General features: G+C 41.0%; 2 protein-coding genes across 6 annotated transcripts in view; both read left to right on the top strand.

Moving 5' to 3' along the window:
* The window catches only part of ATP13A3 (ATPase 13A3), an 86,921-nt gene extending 79,033 nt beyond the window's left edge, over positions 1-7,888 (top strand). For 3 of the 5 annotated variants that reach the window (XM_036017858.1, XM_036017859.1, XM_036017857.1), the window contains one exon: positions 4,425-4,622. In XM_036017858.1, the coding sequence (XP_035873751.1) occupies positions 4,425-4,622 (198 nt within the window). Of the gene's footprint in view, positions 1-4,424 lie in introns of all 5 variants that reach the window. The other 2 variants (XM_036017860.1, XM_028505159.2) reach the window with 1 other exon arrangement.
* Positions 7,889-12,527: 4,639 nt separating this feature from the next.
* GP5 (glycoprotein V platelet) lies at positions 12,528-15,340 on the top strand. Its single transcript, XM_028534655.2, has one exon. The coding sequence runs from the start codon at positions 12,828-12,830 to the stop codon at positions 14,538-14,540; it is 1,713 nt and encodes a 570-aa protein (XP_028390456.1). The 5' UTR covers positions 12,528-12,827; the 3' UTR covers positions 14,541-15,340.
* The last annotated feature ends 4,258 nt before the right edge of the window (positions 15,341-19,598 follow it).

Below are 19,598 nucleotides of genomic sequence, written 5' to 3'. Positions count from 1 at the left end.
AGACATTTTTCACTTTATCTTGTACATAAAGAAATAGCATTCAGTTCACTTGCCAAGGTTTTGCATCTGATGAAGGACATAGTTCAGAGTTGAAGCCAGGGTTTTTGGTTTCAAAAGGAGCGTTTTTCCTACTGTATACCACATTACCTCACATGTTTTGGACAATAAAGAGGTAAATTAATGTTACAATCAAATGAGAAAATGGAGACAAACAATAGCTACTGTTTTTAGTACCTCCTTTTTTATAGTAGACACAGTATGAGGCATTTTGTATGAATTCTCTAATTGTTAGAACAACCTTGAGATTCAGGAATGTCTTTAATTTCATTGTCCCAGTTTTCACAGATGAGGAAACAGCGTTAGAACTAGCATTCAAATTTAGATTTATGTAGACATAGCTCCATAGTATTTCTATATGAAAAAGCTTCTATTCTTTAAAGATGAAATAAACTTTTAAGTATCATTTTTATTTAATTGTAGACATTTTAGATATTGTGTTCTTTTTTTTTTTTTTAAGATTTTATTTATTTGTTTTTAGAGAGAGGGGAAAGGAGGGAGAAAGAGGGGGGGACAAACATGATGTGTGAGAGAAACAGCAATCGGTTGCCTCTTGCAAGCCCCCATCCCAGGAACCTGGCCCACGACCCAGGCATGTGCTCTGACCGGTAATGGAACCAGCAGCCTTTTGGTCCGCAGGCTGGCTGGCGCTCAATCCACTGAGCCACACCAACCAGGGCTAGATACTGTGTTCTGCTTGGCTTGTTGGATGTTCATGCAGCTAACCTAATTTAGATACAGGAAGGATTTTTACATAATACTAATTTGTTTCTCATAGTAATTGATTTTTTAAATTTATTTTTTATTGTATTTTTCCATTATCATATATTTTAGTGATCATTTTTCTTATTGATGCTCAGTGGCCTGAATTGAATTGAAAACAGGTTAAGTAAGCTGTGTGCAAATAATCAAAGTTAAAACTTTTATATAGCTAAATATTTCCCCCCAAATGTTAATACTACTTATTCTCTGACAAAAAAAAATTCTTGATGTATTAGTGATTTTCAAGCAGAAGTGTTCTTCAAAAAAAAAGATGCCTTGAGCTTCACCCTTGACCTACTGAATGAAAAACTTTCATTGGAGGGTCCCATCATCTCCATCTGTACTGCATATTCTCTTACTAAGAAGCACTAGTGTTGTGCTGGCCTGTGTGGCTTAGTTGGTGGGAGCACTGTCCCTTAACCAAAAGGTTGCAGGTTGGGTTCTCGTTCAGGGCACTTAATTAGGTTGCAGGTTCCATCCCTGGTCTAGGTGCATATGAGAGGCAACCAATTGATGCTTCTTCTGTCATTGATTTCTCTCTCTTTCCCGCTCTCTAAAAACAATAAAGAAATGTCCTCGGGCGAGGATTAAAAAAAAAAAAACAAAAAAGGCAGCAGCACTGGTGTCTGTCTTCTGTCTGGTAAAAACCGAAGCTGAAGCTGAGTAGTGGTAGATGTGGAGCGAGAATTGTGTAGTTCGACCCTGCCTGAGGATATGTGCCTGATTATGTTTTCCTTTTGGGGGGAAGTTCCAAGTGTTAGCTGTAGTCTTTGTGCCACTTAGAATATTGTTCAAGCTTATTTATATAGAATGCTGATTCTTTTTGTCCTTATTTGCTTTGTATTCAGGATTGTTATAGAAGATTTGCATGAAAACCATAGTACCTTTGTAATATTTCCTCTAAGCATGGCTTCTTATTTTACATGCCATTCATGAAAACATTTCCTAAAAGATATTGCAAAGATTAAACAGGCATTGGGGTTCTGAAATGAACAGCTTTTAATGGTCAAGAAGCAGGAGAATTTTTAGCTGTAGATCTTTTCGAAAGTTCTTTGTGGTTTGTCTGCTGGTCTCTGGTAGCCTCTTTCCCTTCCTTGAAGGATACACTTGATTATCTCACCAGGGTGTCCTTTCAGGAGCAACCAGAAGCTCTGGTTGCGATGGCCCCTGTGTGTTCCTGCTTCAGGGACTTACACCTACGTGTCTGGGGAGACCCGAGTGCTCTCGTTCTCAGCCCTGTGGTGCTCCCCTCCTCGCTTTCTTGTTGCACAGTGCTTGCCTGTGTCCTCTTGCCACCTTCTTCTCTCCCTTGATTTATTTCTCAACCCAGCATTCCTGTAGTACCTCTTACTTTCTCTACCAGTGAATGATACTATGTTTGAGGATGTGTGTGGTGTGTTTATGCTTGTCAGCTTATGCTTGCCTGTGTGTACTTTGTGTGTGTGATGTTTGGGGGAGGTGAGAGCACAGGAACAGTGTGTGTGTCTTAATTACAATGGAGGGGGTATCCCTAGTGTTGCTTGTGACGTAATTTATTTTCCCTGAATTATAACAAGTGTACATTGCTTTTAATAGGGAAATGGGGATTTTTTTTTAAAAAACATGTACACTAATGTAAAAAAACAACAACTGTTGAATTGTGATTCTGTTTGCAGTGAAATTAGTTTTAATTTTATTGCTTGCCTCACTCTCCACAGGCAGGGAACAGTAGACTTAGAGAGGTGTGTGTGTGTGTGTGTGTGTGTGTTCCATTTGCACACACCTGGCTGTGACATCCCGTAACGCAGCCTGCTCTGCATTGCCTTGCAGCCTCTCTGTTTCTGCTCTTTCATAAAGTCAGCATTCACCATTAACCTTTTGCGTGGTCCTTTAACAATGCTACATGCCATAAAATAAAAAATGACGGCTTTCAGATTGATTTAGGAACAATGATCTTTTCTGCAATAAAATTGAAGACCTTAAACACCTTGGGGAAAAAGATAGGTCCAAGTAGTGAGCCATTACCTCGGAGTAAATGTTAAGGTTTCTTCTGTATGTGCCTGCACTGGAAAGGAATTATTATTTGGGTCACCTGAAGAATCCTGTATTTAGTCTCTTGTGTATCTTAATGCAAAATATTTTCTTATGGTCTCCTTTTATGGTGATGGTAATAACTCTTTTTTCAGGTAGATGACTAATCTTAAAATCTGTACCTCCCTTTTCCCTGCAGAATTTTGAAGTATACCTTTCTTGTGACCACAGTTTTTGCCTCTAACTTCTTGGTAGCAGTGCAGATTATTATGTTATGTTGACAAAGCAAACAGATCTTTAAAAGCATGTAGTTATTATTTATTATGATCTCAGTGCTGCCGCATGCCCACACCAGTTTTGGAGAGGGAAAGAGTGGTAGGTTCCTGGCGGTTGTCTCAGTCAAGTGAGAAGGCCCGCCAAGTCCAAATATGGAAGGGGTTTCATTCTAAACTATTTTGCAGTTCTCCACTGGCAAATTTAGAAACACAGTTCTGAATATATATGTTACAGCAAATCTGCCTTTCTTGCTCGTGAAGACATTGTGAATGTTATCATTAGAACACTCATCTCAGTTTTGGTATGCTCCCATTGTGCGAGGTTACTTTGGTTGAGGTGAGACCTAGTTGTGACCTGGGTTATATGTTCATGGCAAAATAAAATGACCTGGGGTGTAAATTTTGCTTTGAAGAAGCAACAGCCAAAATAATTAAAAACAGACTGTACTTTAGAATTGTTTAGTTTTATTTCATTTCTTTATCACAAATTTCAATTAAGGTAAATTCTGAAGGCCTCTAATGAATTTATATTTCTGTATAAGAGCAAGGGACTCTGCTTTCTTGTTCTTCAAGAGTTATTTATCTAAGATCACAATCATAAAAAACATCAGGATTGATTAGAAGGATTTCAGTGACAGCAGAGCTGTGTATAATGAAATAATACTAAGAAATAGTATTTGCTTTATAGCTTTTTATGTACCTCTTTCCAAAGGTGGAACACCAAGGGAAGCCATCATTATAAAATAAAATTATTTTTATATTCATGAGAATGTGATTTTAAAAGAAGTGATTGACATTAAACATGATCTGACTTCTAAATTTGACCTGATAATATTTTCATAATGTTTCATGCTCTGAAAGGTAACAGTAACAATGATAACTTTACACTATTTCTTTCGAAAATAATCAGGTAGCTAAATAATAGTACAAAGGATAGTTTGGGATAGAATATGAAGGCTTCCATGTTAAATATTAAAAATACTTTCTTTCTGAATAGTTCAACATTACTCTTAATGCATTAGGTGTTTTGTGTTATCCATATCTTCGTTATTTTTAAATGTATCCATACACAAGAGGAGGATAGGTATATAAAACTAAAAAAAGGAAATTACATTGATAACTAAAAAAAAATCTGACCTTAAAAAATGTTCCTAAATAATTGAAAGCTGACTTTTTTACATGGATTTTTTCCATTTGTTGTGCTCAGAAGTCATTCCCCCTAATTTGTGTGTGTGAGTTGATGTACTGTGCTTTAACAAACTCATTAAAAACAAGCAGCCTTTAACCTACCAGGGTATTCTTTTGTCCTTATTTCCTTAGGAGGCAGTGGACCATTGGGGGAAGTGCTGCTTGTCCTGGGTCCTGGACTGTAGGAAGAAGATACCAAAAGCAAAGTACATGTACCTGGCTCAGGAGCTCTTGGTTGATCCGGAATGGCCACCTAAACCTCAAACAACAACAGAAGCTAAAGCTTTAGTTAAGGAAAATGGATCATGTCAAATCATCACCATAACATAGCAGTGCATCAGTCCCGGTGGTGTGCTAGTAGCAGTACTGAACAGAATGTAATTTTAGGACTTTCTGATCCTGTGTGTCAGAATGGCATCATTTCAGTTAATGTTCCTTCTGATACAGTAGCTGATTTGAGAGCTTTGAAAACAAAAATAAGATTGGCCTGCCAGTTAATGATCGATCTGAAGTCTTCTTTCTTCATTCAGTAACTTTGTGTAAAATATATATATATATATATATATATATCTCCACAATTTTCTTGATTGTTACCCTCAATGATATTCTTTGTATGAGGTATAAGAAGAAAGTTGGTATTTGGTAAGGTTTTAGACATTAGCTTTTGAGACTTAGTTTTTTCCTTTAAATTTATTTTCACAACCCCTCTTAGAAAATGTCCTCATTTATATACAGGCCCTAAGTTTGTGATGGAGAAATAAAATGGATGTTAGCCTCTAGTGAAATAGATAAAAAAACCTGTTTTCATTTGATTCCAATATTTCTTCCAAAGAATTCTGTATGTACATAACACCAGATTCCTTTGACTTAAGAGTGAGTTTTATGGTGTTGCTTATAGAACAACTCAGGTGATTTCCACTTATGGTTTTATATTTTCCATACAAATTGCCTGGGTTTTATTTTTCTAATCAGCAAGGTGCTTCACTGCCTTCTTGAGATGTCCCTCAAAATTATTAAGTGCATCTTGTGTTGTCCAGTGTCAGTAGTATAATTTGCTTCAGTTAAATGTTGTAAAACCTTTTTCACTAGGAAAAAAGATTATTTCTTTTGGCAGTAGATGTGGATCTATCTGTCTAATATTTCTTCATACCTGTTCTGTCAGGTTTTCTATTGTTTTAAATGTCTTATTTTCTGCTTTTTAAATTACTTAAAGCCATTGGATAATAGGGAGTTAGGGGTTTGTTTGTTTTTTGTTTTTTTTTTTTGTTTTAGTTTTATTGGGTTAGATTTTTGCCTTCTAAAATTTTTAGGATTTGATGTATGTCTGTCAATACTAAGGCTTACAAATGAGTGGTTTTAATGACTGCTATTTTTTCAAAACAGTATGAACTTGGTGAGAGTTTGTTTTATGCCATTAGGTGGCGCCAGAAGTCAAGTTTACCTTTTCTTGGATTTGAATTTTATAAATGAGCATATTTTGGTTGTGGTTGTTTCTGGGAGAAAATAAAAATGGAAACAAAGTTCAAGATTAGACATTTCTTGAACCAAAAGAAATGTGGATAATATTTGCGCCTTTCTGTTTTGCCTGGTTAATGTTTAAATTCTAAACAAAGTGAAAGTAACTTTAAGAAGGCCTTTGTTGGTAAGATCCAGCAGTTGACAAAGCCCACAGTTACGACACACAAGGAGACTGGCACTGCTGTAAAATGGACACTAAACTGCTAAAACTCTGGCATTAGTGTATGTTCTTCCTTACCCAGTTGCATGCATGTGCTTTCCACTTCCAGCTGATCATTTTCCTGATCTGTACTTACCAATTTATCAAACGTTACCCAGAACTGTAAAATCAAAATGGTTCTCTTTTTTTAAGGTGCAGTGACATGAGTGATGTTTGGTAACTATAGAAAAATGTAAGTTACACTCAGGATCACCGTTATTGCTATTGCCACTGATGATTCTTACAGAAATGCAATCACAGTTTTCCATCAGAAAATATAATAACGATATGAACATACATTAGATGATAAGGACAATTGTTCCATGGATGATTCTATGAAGCTATGCATCTTAGACCTCTTGAGCTGTGAATTAGCACTGTTTTCTATAGTTACTTACTCTTTTGATTGTTTTATAATTTCCACATTCGTTTTCAACATGTGCAAGTGTTCTTCAGTGATATCTCCAAATTGTAAATCTAACTCTTTGATTTAAATGCTGATGCATATAATTAAGGTAATTGCTAAGTAGCAGCTTAAAAACCCAATTATCAGATTGTATTTAACATCTTTAAGAGCATGATCATAAAGAGCTATATTTTTACACCCTCCCTTTTTTTAACACTTAGATTTTATAAGGGTTTTATATCTTATCTGTCCATGTTGTTTTAAAAGAAATAAGGTTTTTAGGTAGGTGGAAAAGCATTTGTAGGAAATTAGATTTGAACGTGTAGACTAAGTGATTGTTCAAGTTGTAATTGATGGCTTCCAGAGTACTGTTTGAAGAGTGTCTGTGAATATAGGTGTGGGTCCTACTCAGTGCCATAGATAGAGTCCTCTCTCTGTAGGTCACCATTACATAGTAATTTTGATTCTGAATTCCACATTAAATTATTTGAGTGTATACAGACCTAAATTTTAAAATCTGTATATATATTATTTTGGTGTATTAAGATTAATGAGTATTGCTGATTTAAATTTTATTTATGCACATACTTAAGGATAGAAATGTCCAGGAAAGTAATTGTTAAATAATGATATGTAACTTTTTAACTTTTTAAATAAATAACAAGATTTTTAATGTGTGTCTCCCTCAGGGTTGTTTGAAGTTTTTTTTTCTCCCTCAAATATAAATAGTGGTAACTATGTTTTGTATCTTCCAGCACCAACTGCTATAAAGCAATGCTGCAAATAATGCTTGAAAAAAAATGGCTAAGCCGACAACAAAATATATACTTTTTATATTAGTTTTATAGTCCTTGTATTCAAAAGCTTTCCAAATTGCACGTGCATTTAAACAAAACTGTTGCAGTTTTTACTGTATTTATTTTGTTTTCCCTGTTTATGAAAATACTGCACAGTTTCAAATGCATGGTAAAATAGCAGTGTTTATATATTCTGCTTCCAAAATGGCTATACATTCAATATTCAGAGAAGAGCAAAATTCAAGCTTCAGAAAACATTCTAAGATTTCTTGCATGTAATTTTGACATCTGAAAATAGGTTTTTGTATATTTATGGTGGGAGATGGTTGGGAACTTTTAGCAAACTATGGGATGTTAATTTTTGTACAGTCTGGGTATTTACACATATTTTTAATGTATTAAAATTTGGTAATTATGTGCACATTAAATTAATAAGTAGTTAACTTCCTATTATGATTTGTTAATTCCCTAAGACTTTGGAATTTTTTTAAGAAACTTTATATCAGAAATGATACCGCATCTTTATATTTTTAAAATTGTATTGCTGCTCAAGAATGGTACCCTGATGTCAAAAAGACATACATTCATAATTGTACATTCAGCACTGTAAATAACCTTATGACATCTTTTTTGATTGAAGCTATTCAAAATAAAAATGTAAATGAATGAAATGGCATTTCTCTTTTTCTGTGTCTTTATACATTTGTTTGGTTTTTAGTTACATGAATATTTCCCTCTCTGGATTTATTTTCCTACTTAATACTTTCTCATTTCCTTTTTTTTTTTTTTTTTTAAGCTTTGGGTTTTTAAAGGAAATAAATAGAACATTCCACATAACTTTATGCTTGTGACTATCTGTGGAACTCTATCAGTCAGTTACAATGGAGAGCCAAATATTAAGTGTCAGGAGCTCTGAGGGAAATGGAGAATTAATTATAAGACCAAACCAAAAGCTAATATCATGTAAGACATGGTAAGTTTGATGTGAAGTGGCATCCACGGGTGCAAAAAAGAGCCCTCCAAGGAGAAGGAAGCTGTGGAGCTAACTGCTGGTCATAGAGGTCTCAGACAAGGCAGATGTGTGTTGGGCCTTCGTGCTTGCGTAGGTGTTCGCTGGTACGGCTGGGTCTGCAGAAGACCTGCATCCTCTGCTGTCAGCTGTGTGGCTGGCTGTGCGTGATGGATCTGGGTGGTGTGAAGGCCTTGTTTGAGCCCAAGTTCTTCCATGCACTATGGCTTTTATGGCAGGTGGTCATGTCCCCACAGCCTGCTGGTGTGAGCACAGTTCTTTCTGTCCTTCCTCTTCCCCACTACAGCACTGCCAATCGCCGCCATCTGAGTGTTTGTACATTGCAGGGAAGGACAGGAGTTCTAGGAGTTTGAGACTGTCTCTGTTCATAGGTGGGGTTGTGGTTACTCTGCAGAGAGATTCCTGCTGTGCCCTGGCCTCTGAGTCTCCCTTATGGAGGAAGAAAAGTATGACATAGAGGCAGATACCTGCTCTTGAATGGCCACATCCCATAGGCCAGGGTTCTGTGACTCACACAGAAGCTGTTCAGGACAGCAGATTTCTGTCCTGGTTCATAGATCCCAGTCCCAAAGACTTGAACACTAGAGCTGTTAACTTCATTTCTCAAAATAATGCTTAATACCTTATTCCTTTGGTGGATGAACTCACAGTGTTCCTCCATCATCTGCAACATCTCTTCCCAGTTTTCCCCTGGGCAGTTTGGATGTCCTTCTCTCTTCAAAAAACAAAACTTGGAGGCGATCCAGATTGGAGGTCTTCCTGGAGAAGTAGGCTAAAGAAGTTTCAGCAGAATCTGGCTCCAAGGTTTACTCTGATTATTCCACAGTACTTCCCAATCTAGCTTACTACACTTGCTCCCTGGCATTTTCACGGGCACGGGGCCTTTCACTTGGCGTGCCTGCGCACGACTGACTCACGGGGTCACCAGGGTATCTGTTCTGGGCTCTGGAGTCCCCTCCCTTGGTTAAAGCTGGACGACGTCCTGCCATACCTGGCAGCGGCAGTTCCTTTCCCTGTGGTTTAGGACTTCATGACTTAGGAGTTAATTTCAGTCTGTTCAGCATTCACTGAGCTTTCACTACATTGGCTAAGTCAAAGGCTGATTGCCTTTTTCTACTGCAGATGTCATGGATCGAAGAGTTCTTTCTCAACCAGGGTAAAAATTTAAACCCCTCCATACCACTCCACTCAGCAACTCCAGGGGTTAATGTTTATTCTTTCACAATTTAAGCACTGACTTCCCAGTATGCTTTAATACTTTTATGTTTCTTTTTCCTTCAATAATGCCATTTTCCCTTCCGAATCACTATTTTTGCATTACAATTTATAAAAATACATTAGTGATATAAGCATGTTTAATAGAAATTTAAACCTCAGAGAAAGGTATGTAGGGAAGTCCACCTGTCCCCAGGTATCTTCCCCAAAAGGTGATTATTAAGGTTTCTTGGGTATATCATTCCAGAAAAAATATGTATATATTCCCATGTAAATACGTTTTGAAAAATGCTGCACAAGTGGAATTCCACTGTATATGCTCTGCTGCCCTTGTTTTCTGTCATTTGGTGTATCTTAGAAAGTTATGTCTGCTCTTGGAGCTCAGCTTTACGTAAAGTCTGCAAGGCATCCCATCGCATGCACGTACAATGTTGTAAACAGCCTGATCCCTGTTGATGGTCATTTAGGTTTGTGTTTCTCTTTCTGTTGTACAGTCCCACGATGAATGTCTTTGTGCACATATCTTAATGAGCATGTATGTATCCACAGGGTATATTTTTAAATCAGTGGAACTGGTGGACAAAGAAGATATATATATATATATATATATATATATATATATATATATATTTTTTAAATTTGGTTGATGCTACTAAATTTTCCTCCGAAAAGTTTGCCCCAATTTATATGCCCACCAATGGAGTGTGAAAATGTCTATTCCTCACACTTTACAAAACACTAATTCTCCATCTTTAAACATTAAAAGGTCATTTCAATGTGGTACTGGCACAGGGATTATCAAATAGCCAGGAAGCAGGCCCACACTCATGAGATGCTGGCACCAACACTGCAGCTCTGAGGGGCTAGGGGTTTATGGAACTAGGGCTAGGACAGCTGGTTATCCTAGTGGAAGAAAAATAAAATGGGACTCAGCTCACATCATACACAAAATCAACTCTAGATGCATTCAAGACCTAAAAGCAAAGGGCAAAGCTATAAAAATAAAGGCATTATAGGGAAGTATATTTCTGATTTCAGAAGAAAGGGGGACTTATTTTAATAGGCACAAAATGACAAATTTTAAAAGATTGATAACTTGGACTATAATAAGACATACGTCAAAAGACCTCATAAAAATGGTGAAAAGGCAAACCACGAACTAGTTAGAAGGTACTTGTAACACCTATAACCAATGAAGGATTAGTATCCAAAATATGTAAAGAAGCCTCTAATTCAGTTTTTTTTAAAGACATAAGCAAGCATACTTTGCACAAAGACAAACAGGCAAAAGAAAAATTTCTCAGAGGATGAAGAAGTGGCCCTTAAAATATGGAAAGATGCTCAAGGTCATTATTAAGGAAATGCAAAATTAAAACCACATTGATAGTCCTTTCATATTAATTGCAAAAATGAAATTAAAAAATCATTTCTAAGTGTGGGCAGAGCTGTGAAGCATGGAGACTGTCGTGCACTGCCGGCGGCTTCGGGAGGCAGTTTGACATCCTTGAGTTCACTGGAATGTGTGAACACCCTTCAGCCCAACCGGTGCTGCACAGCTGGACATATCTGACCATGTTTTCAGCCCTGTTATTCCTAAAAAGAAAGAAATGGAGTGGAGCCTTTGGGAATGGTCTTAACCTTATTCACCCAAGGGGTTGGGGCACTGGATTAGAGAACTGGGGCGATGTGGCATGAAAAGGAAGCCCCAAGGAAGTGTGGCCCATCTAGGGGTGTGGTTGCTACTGGGACCCAGCTGTGTCACTAGGCTTGTCCAGCTAGCAGCACGGAGTTACATTGTGCCTTTTATGGAGAAACTTCTCTCCCTCCTGCTCTCATCATTCAGCTTTGACAGTAGGACCTAGGTTGTGTATGATGTCTTCAGTTTGAAGACATGTGTCATTAAGAACCAGAATAGGCCCTCAGATAGGGCCCTTTCCATGACTGTTACTCTGCCAAAGTCTTTATCCTGAGGATGCAAGGGTACCGCCCTTTTCCTTTGGAAAGTGCTACATCACAGGCGAGGCCCTAAGCCTTTCAGTTGCTTTGGGGTGCAGCAGCATTTCAGGTAAGGCCAAATATTTTAAAAAGGAAATACGGGCAACTAGAGGGCTTGGCTAGTCTGTGTGCTTACGCAATAAAATTTAGCTAGAAGAAATGATTTGTGTAAAATTATACCTGGTGAACATTGTTTTGGCAGTTAGTATGACTGTATATTTCACAGATAATTGAGTGTCAAGAGTATTATTTTTTTATGCTCACCTGAGGAAATTCTTTATTTCATTGCTTTAAGAGACAGAGGAGGGGGGAGAGGAACATTGATGAGAGAAGGAAGTGTAGATTGGGTGCCTCCCATAGGGATCTAGGGATCGTAGGTGCCCAGGCCAGAGATCGAACTGCAGCCGAGGTATGTGCCTTGACCAAGAATCAAACCGGCAACCTTTCCTTTGTGGGATGATGCTCCAGCCAACTGAGCCACACCGGCCAGGGCCATGAGCGTTAGTTTTTAAACATCTTGGAAATGATAGCTTCTCAATTATGGCTCAGTCAGATATACTACTCTCAATTCTAGTTCTGTGACCCCTAGTTAAATTACTGGACTTCCTTCATTCTTGGAGGATAATAATAGTATCTACACGGGGTTAGGTAAGGGTTAAGTAAATGGATTCAAATAAAGTGCTGGGCACAATGCATGGCATTTTAAAGTGGCAAGTAGTATTAACTGCTTTTTTTTCAGGGTCGCCGAGGGTGTTCACTACCAGAGGGGGGCGCTCGTTGTTTTAGTAGAGTAGTTAGAATTGCGATAGAGCAGCACCGTGGTGATCAAAGAAATCAGGCGGTTACCGTTGTTAACAAACTTTGCTGCTCCCGCCGTGACTGGGTTATAGCCACCCCGGGGCAAGGTATAAAGTCACGAGCAGACCTATTTTATAATGGCCCTGCTCTGTGATGTCTGGAGCTTCGATGTGAAAATGATTATTTAATGAGTTTTCTCTATGTAAAGAAACACAATGTAAAGATAATTTACACAATGTAAATTATTTTTTACAAAATCTATGTAAATATTTTAAAAGTTTTTTAAGCTTTCTAATAGCCTGAAAACGCTTTAATTTCAATGCTTTGTACTGAGAGTGGAAAATCAGTGAAACAAAGGAATGAGGCCTCATAGTGGAGAATGAATGAATGTCTTTTCACTCACCACCCAGGAAAATCTGCACATCTAAGGAGAGCGGATGAGTTAGTTGTATCTGGATCACATTCTGAGTCAGTGATAATACTGGCGAAGGAATCATGCCTCTGCAAAATTAAATTCCCAGGGTTACAAGCTCGAACATGAACGTTTGCCCTTGTGTGTTGTCCCCAGGTTTCAGACATGCCGAGGAGCACCCTGCTGTGCGCGGTCCTCTCACTGCCGTGCGCGGTGCTCGCGCTCCTGCGCGCCCAGCCCTTCCCCTGCCCGCCCGCCTGCAAGTGTCTGTTCCGGGACACCGCGCAGTGCTCCGGGGGCAACGTGGCGCGCGTTGCCGCCCTCGGCCTGCCCACCAACCTCACGCACCTCCTGCTTTTCCAAATGGGCCAAGGCACCTTGCAGAATCACAGCTTCAGGGGCATGACGGTCCTACAGCGCCTGATACTGTCAGACAGCAACATTTCCGCCATCGCCCCTGGCGTCTTCAACGACCTGATAAAACTTAAAACCCTGAGGTTGTCGCGCGACAAGATCACTCATCTTCCAGGTGCGCTCTTGAATAAGATGGTGCTGCTGGAACAGTTGTTTTTGAATCACAATGCGCTGAAGAGCATTGACCAAACCATGTTTCAAAAACTGGTTAACCTGCAGGAGCTCTCTTTAAAACACAATCAACTCGTTTTCCTTCCTGCTAGCCTCTTCACAACTCTGGGGAACCTGAGATTGTTGGATTTATCGGAAAACAATTTGAATTACCTGCCCAAGGGATTGCTTGGGGCACAGGTTAAGCTTGAGAGACTTCTGCTCCACTCGAACCGGCTCATCTCTCTGGATTCGGGGCTACTGGATAGCCTGCGCTGCCTGATGGAGCTGCGGCTCGACAGAAACCACCTCCGTTCCATCGCTCCAGGGGCCTTCGACCGGCTCCACAACCTGAGCAGTTTGACTGTTTCCAGAAACCAGCTCGAGTTCCTGCCCACTGCGCTCTTTCTCCATTTGCACAATTTGACCTTCTTGACCCTGTTCGAGAACCCGCTGGAAGAGCTCCCGGAGGTGCTCTTCGGGGAGATGGAGGGCCTGCAGCAGCTATGGCTAAATGGCACCCAGCTGCGCACCGTGCCCGCTGCGGTCTTCAGCAACTTGAGCCGCTTGTCTGTGTTAGGGGTGACCCTGAGCCCACGTCTGAGCGTGCTCCCAGGGGGCGCGTTCCGCGGCCTCGGCAACCTCCGGGTGCTCGCCTTGTACTCCAATGGACTGGCTTCTCTCCCCGACGGCCTGCTGCGAGGGCTCGGCGAGTTGCGCCAAGTGTCGCTGCGCCACAACAAGCTGCGGGCCCTGCCCCGCGCGCTCTTTCGCGACCTCCGCAGCCTGATTGCGGTCCAGCTTGACCATAACCAGCTGGAGACCATGCCTGGTGATGTGTTTGGGGCTCTGCCCCGACTGGAGGAGGTCTCTTTGGGGCACAATCCCTGGCGCTGCGACTGTAGCCTGCAGCCGTTTCTGGCGTGGCTACGACAGCACCCGGGCCTCCTGGGCAGAGCCGAGCCCCTGAAGTGCCACGGCCCCGGGCCGCGCGCTGGCCTGCCCCTCCAGGACCTGCAGGACAGTGACCTGGAGTGCCCGAGCACCCTGGGTGGGTCTCCCCACCCTCCATCCCCGACCCGGCCGGCCCTGCAGGTGGCCCGCGGCCCCCCATATTTGGTGCCCAACAGCTCAGAACCCTGGGCATGGGCCCAGCCTGTAGCCGAGGGAAAGGGCCAAGACAATAGCCTGTTCTGGAGTCTTTATTTTCTGCTTTTAGCTGCTCAGGCCGTAGTAACTGGGGTCATTATGTTTGCTATGATTAAACTCGGCCGGCTCTTTCCAAAATTAATCAGAGAGAAAGTTCTTGGTTGAGTCAATAAAAAAAGCCTTCCACTTAATTGAAACATAACCAGAATATTGTTAGATGTGGTTCTGGGAGAATCCAGACAGGCCATCTCTGTCTTCCTTTCTCGTCTCCCTTCGGCCCTCTCCTCTTCCCCATATCCCGCCTCTCTGCCACTTCCTGCTACGTCCCTTTTCCCAGAATAGCCTTTACATTTGTAAATTGTGACTGCTTGCTTTACTTCATCCTTCCTTCCTGTGTGTGGTCCTGGGGATGTGGATTGTGTTTACCTCATCCTTGTGACTTTGTGCCCAGTTGGAGAGGGGTCTCTTCAACGTTTCTGAGGAAGGGTGAAGATGAGTCAGCCAGTTGCAGGCCAGGACCCGCTCCTGCACACAGATGTCTGGCAAATGTGCAATAAATTAATGAAATGAATACACGCGATACAATTGATGGTGACTTTTCCTGGGGAAAGTGTGGCTTGTTCTCTTTATCTACTTTTTCTTGGAAAAGCAGAACTCTTCCATCTCTTTCCCTTGTCCTATTTTCTTCTCACTATTTGTGTCTCTGTGGGCTATTTGGGAGAGTAACCCTACTCCACTCATTCAGTGCATATTTTCAGAGTAGGCCTACTCAATGATAGGGCAAGAGACAAAAGAACACAGGGCCTTCCCTCCAGGAGCTCAGCATCCAGTGACAGGAGCCAGGACAGCGAGGTCAGGGCAGAGTGCCCAGGAGCAGGAGGAGGACCATGGGGAGGGTGGGTGGAGCGGAGATTTGAGAGAGAAGCTCACCAGGAGGTCTAAGTGTGTGTGCGCACGTGCGTGCATGTGCATGTCTGTGCACGCTCACGGGTTGGTGTGCAGGTGCGGGGATGGGGAGCATTGACCCAGGGAGCTCCTGCAAAGACTTCTGAAGCTGCTATAAGAGTAGTATGTCATTGACACTAGGTTAGTTTTCATTTTCTGAAACTAAATGCTGCCTCATTTCACAAGCATTTATGGGATACCTAACATGGGGCAGGGGTTCATGAATGTAATGACGAGCTTGGTTTCTAGTTTATTACGCTCGGATCACGTTCTCATTTATTCTGCCAACTGAAAGCAGTAAACTCTTGCTGCTTTCAATGAATGTCTGTGCTTGTGGCCAGCAGTGGTTAAAATAAGGGCTGGAGAGTTGACAACTGTGGGTTCAAATCCAAGCTCTACCACTTAACTAATTGCATAGGACTTCAGGCAAGACAGTTAAATTCTCTAAACCTGGGCTTCCTCATCCCTGGGAAGGGATAAAGAATACCTACTCATAGAGTTGTGAGAATTAGAGGCATTAAAGCCTGTGATGACAGCCCAGCACCCTGCAAACAGTAAATGCTCAAATGTTAGCTCTTATTAAAGGGCAAGCAATTACCTGTAGGACTGCTGTCACGACTTCTAAAGAACTAAAGAAGAGCTCTGAGTTGCTTTTTCTTCTATGTATATAATGGTGAGAACAAACTTCCTCAAATGGAAGGTTGCCTTCGACCAGTTTGTCTTCACGTATGGGTGCGCTCGGCCTGTGCGGTCAGGCTCTGTTCTCACAATCAGAAGATCCAAAGCAGTGGATCTTCCAAACACCAACTGCACGTGGAATAGGAATTGCTGGGTTCCTGGCATTTGTAGGTGCACTTCTCCTTCAAGGTCAAGTTCATATGTCTCCTCCTGGTAAAGCCTTTCCTGACTGCTCAGACAGACTACAGTATTCCCCACTCTATGTCCCCTCAAAGGCTGTTAGGCAATCGACACCCTCCCCACCCCATCTGCTCCTGGTCACCCTTCTCTTTGGTGTGTGTATACGTTCCATGTGCCTCCTTGTCTTATTTATTTCCTCAGCTCCAAATTTTGCAACTACCTACAGCCTAAACCCCAGACATTTTTTATGAACTATGGACTCTAATCCTAGCCCTTATGCCCTCAGGCAAGCTACCTAAATCTCTAAACCTGTGTTTCCTCACCTGTAGAGTAAGGGTAATAATGGTCCTTACCATGGTTGCAAGGATGGAATGAAGCAATCCAGGCCAACTAGTTAAGTCAGTGGCTGCTGCATGTAGGGGTCAAAAGAAGTTGGCTGTTATAATGATCAGTTCTTTGAACACGGTGTATTTTAACACGCCTCATTGCCTTTGCAGGCAGGTGTTCATTCATTCAGCAAATACTTACTGAGTACATCCTCTGTTCTGGGTGCTCTTGTAAGTGGAGGGATAGAGCAGTGGTTAAAACAAAGTGCATGCTTTCATTGTGTTTACACTTTGATGTCCCCTCCAGTGGAAACATCGTTCCTGAACTCAGGGCCATTATCTTTCAACATTCAGAAAAGAAAGAACAACTTCAGACACCTCGACTTACCTTATAAAATCTTTATACAAAATCTTTGCCCTATTTGCTTCAGATTTTTTTTAACAGAATAAAATATGACAGATGAAGTTGGAAGCTCCTGTACACATCTCTTCCCTGTTCTCTTCGCTCTACTTGTGTCCTCACTGGTAATGCACTTAATAAATTAGGTCCTTCACATCCCAGGCGTGTTTCTGTACTCTTGCTGCATGTGTCTGTAATTCTGAACAAGGCTTTGCCTGTTTTTATATAAATGATGCTACTCCACATACAGCATTCTTCAACTGTCGTTTTCTGGGCTAACATATTGTTTTGAGATTAAGCCGTATGAAGCATTTGACTCTAGTTCATTTACTTTAATAGCTGCGTAATAGTCTATTGAATGAATACACCATGATTTATCTGTTCTCTTGTTGATGGACATTTATTGCGAGTGTTTCTCTTGACTTTTTATTCCCCATTACTCTACATCCTCCCCAGCTCTTAACAACGTCAGACTTTTTCATTTCCGTTAATCTGATAGGTATGAAATGGTAACTTATTGTTGTTCTATCTTTCATTTCCCAGATAAATAGTGAAGCTAAATTTATTTTTAAAGGTTTATTGAACATTCAGAATTCTTTTAAGAATTACCTGTGCATATACATTGGCCAATTTATAATGGGGCATTTTGTCTTTTTGCTTTTGATTTGTAGGATTTTTTTAAAACATATCTTGGACACTAATCCTCTGTAAATTATATGTTTTGCAGCTATCCTTTTTCAGTTTGTGGCTTCTTATTTTACTTGCTTATACTGTCTTTTGTGGAACAGAAGATTTCATTTTAATCTAGTCAAACGTAGCAATATAACTTTGTGGTTTGGGCTTAAAAAAAACTATCTTGTTTAAGAGATTCTTCTTATTGTGCCCCAGTGGCTCTTTACTTCACATCGGGGGAGCATGAGTGAGTTTCTCTCAGAATCTGGAGCCTTCCTGTTCTAAGTCACAGTGGACAGCTGTGGCAGAAGGAAAGAGGTCACGGCAACAAACAGGAGCAACTTTTGACCCAGGCAAACAGATAGAGCTTGGACCCAGTCAGAAACCAATCCTATCATCAGTGCAGGGACTCAATTACCTGTATTTCCTCCTTTTTCCTGAATCTATTGGGGTGACACTGGTTAACAAAATTATACAGATTCCAGGCGCACAATCACACAACACATCATCTGTACCCTGTATTGCACGCTCACCGCCCCAAGTCAAGCTTCCATCCATCACCATTTAGCCCCCCATACCCTCCCCCACCCCCTCTGCCTCTGCCTCTGGCAACCACCACACTGTTGTTCATGTCCATGAGTTTTTTTCTTTTATGCCCAATTTCTCTACCCTCCGACCCAGCCACAGGCCCCCACCCGCCGCCAACAGCAGTGAGCCTGCTCTCTATGAGGCTGTTACCATTTTGTTTGTTAGTTCATTTTGTTTATTAGATTCCATATATGAGTGAAATCATATGGTGTTTGCCTTTCTCTGACTGGCTTATTTCACTTAGTGTAATACTCCCCATGTCCATCTATGCTATCTCAAAGGATACGATTTCTTTCTTTTTATGGACAAATACTATTCCATTGTGTAAATGTACTAAAGCTTTTTTATCCACTCATCTACTGATGGACACTCAGGCTGCTTCCAAATCTTGGCTATTGCAAATAATGTTGCAATGAACATAAGGGTATGTATGTTCTTTTGAATTAGTGTTTCAGCTTTCTTCAGATATATTCCCAGAAGTGGAATTGCTGGGTCATAAGGCAGTTCCATGTTTAATGTTTTTGAGGTATCCCCACACTGCTTTCCACAGTGGCTGCACCAGTGTGCATTCCCACTAATAGTGCAAAAGGGTTCCCCTTTCTCTGCATCCTTGCCAACACTTCTCCAAAGACAACATACAGATGGTCAATAGGCATATGAAAAGATGTTCAATGTCACTAATCATTAGAGAAATGCAAATTAAAACTTCAATGAGCTATCACATCCCACCTGTCAGAATGTCTCTCATCAGTAAATCAGTTGCCTCTACTTTAACATGCACATGAGCCAACACATCGGGGTCCTAGAAAGATGACTTATTGAAAACCTTCCCCTTCTGTGGCTTGTAAAGTATATAGCAGATGTTCTAGCTGCCCAAAGATAACCCTGGAAATTCATTCCACGGGTCCCAAGGACCATAGGAGTTATGATTTGTATGTTTTGCCCCCACTGGGTTGAGGCACTATCTTACAGGAGAGCAGCAGCCTTAATGGTGGGTACATTATTATTGGGAAAAATTAATTCCCAATTAGGGAATTTCTTCTGAGTTACTGTGATGGAGGGACTCATTTCACTGGGCAGATAATGCAACCCACTTGTCATATTTGGCCTATTCTACAGCATGTTTATGGGGCCTCTCACCTTAGTTCTCTGGGTTGGTGGAACATACAGATGGTACAGTTAAAACTCATCTAGGGCCTGGCTGGCATAGCTCAGTGGATTGAGCGCGGGCTGCAAACCAAAGTGTCACAAGTTCAATTCCCAGTCAGGGTACATGCCTGGGTTGCAGGCCATGACCCCCAGCAACCACACGATGATGTCTCTCTCTCTCTCTCTCTCTTTCTCTCTCCCTTCCCTCTCTAAAAATAAATAAATAAAATCTTTTAAAAAAACCCAACTAGGTAAGTTTTCAGAAGCTTTCAATCTCCGTCTGCC

The sequence above is a fragment of the Phyllostomus discolor genome, chromosome 2 (assembly GCF_004126475.2).
Source record: "Phyllostomus discolor isolate MPI-MPIP mPhyDis1 chromosome 2, mPhyDis1.pri.v3, whole genome shotgun sequence".
Taxonomy (NCBI): Eukaryota; Metazoa; Chordata; class Mammalia; order Chiroptera; family Phyllostomidae; genus Phyllostomus; species Phyllostomus discolor.
The sequence above is the reverse complement of the archived record's forward strand: the minus strand, read 5'-3'. Positions and strand labels throughout refer to the sequence as shown.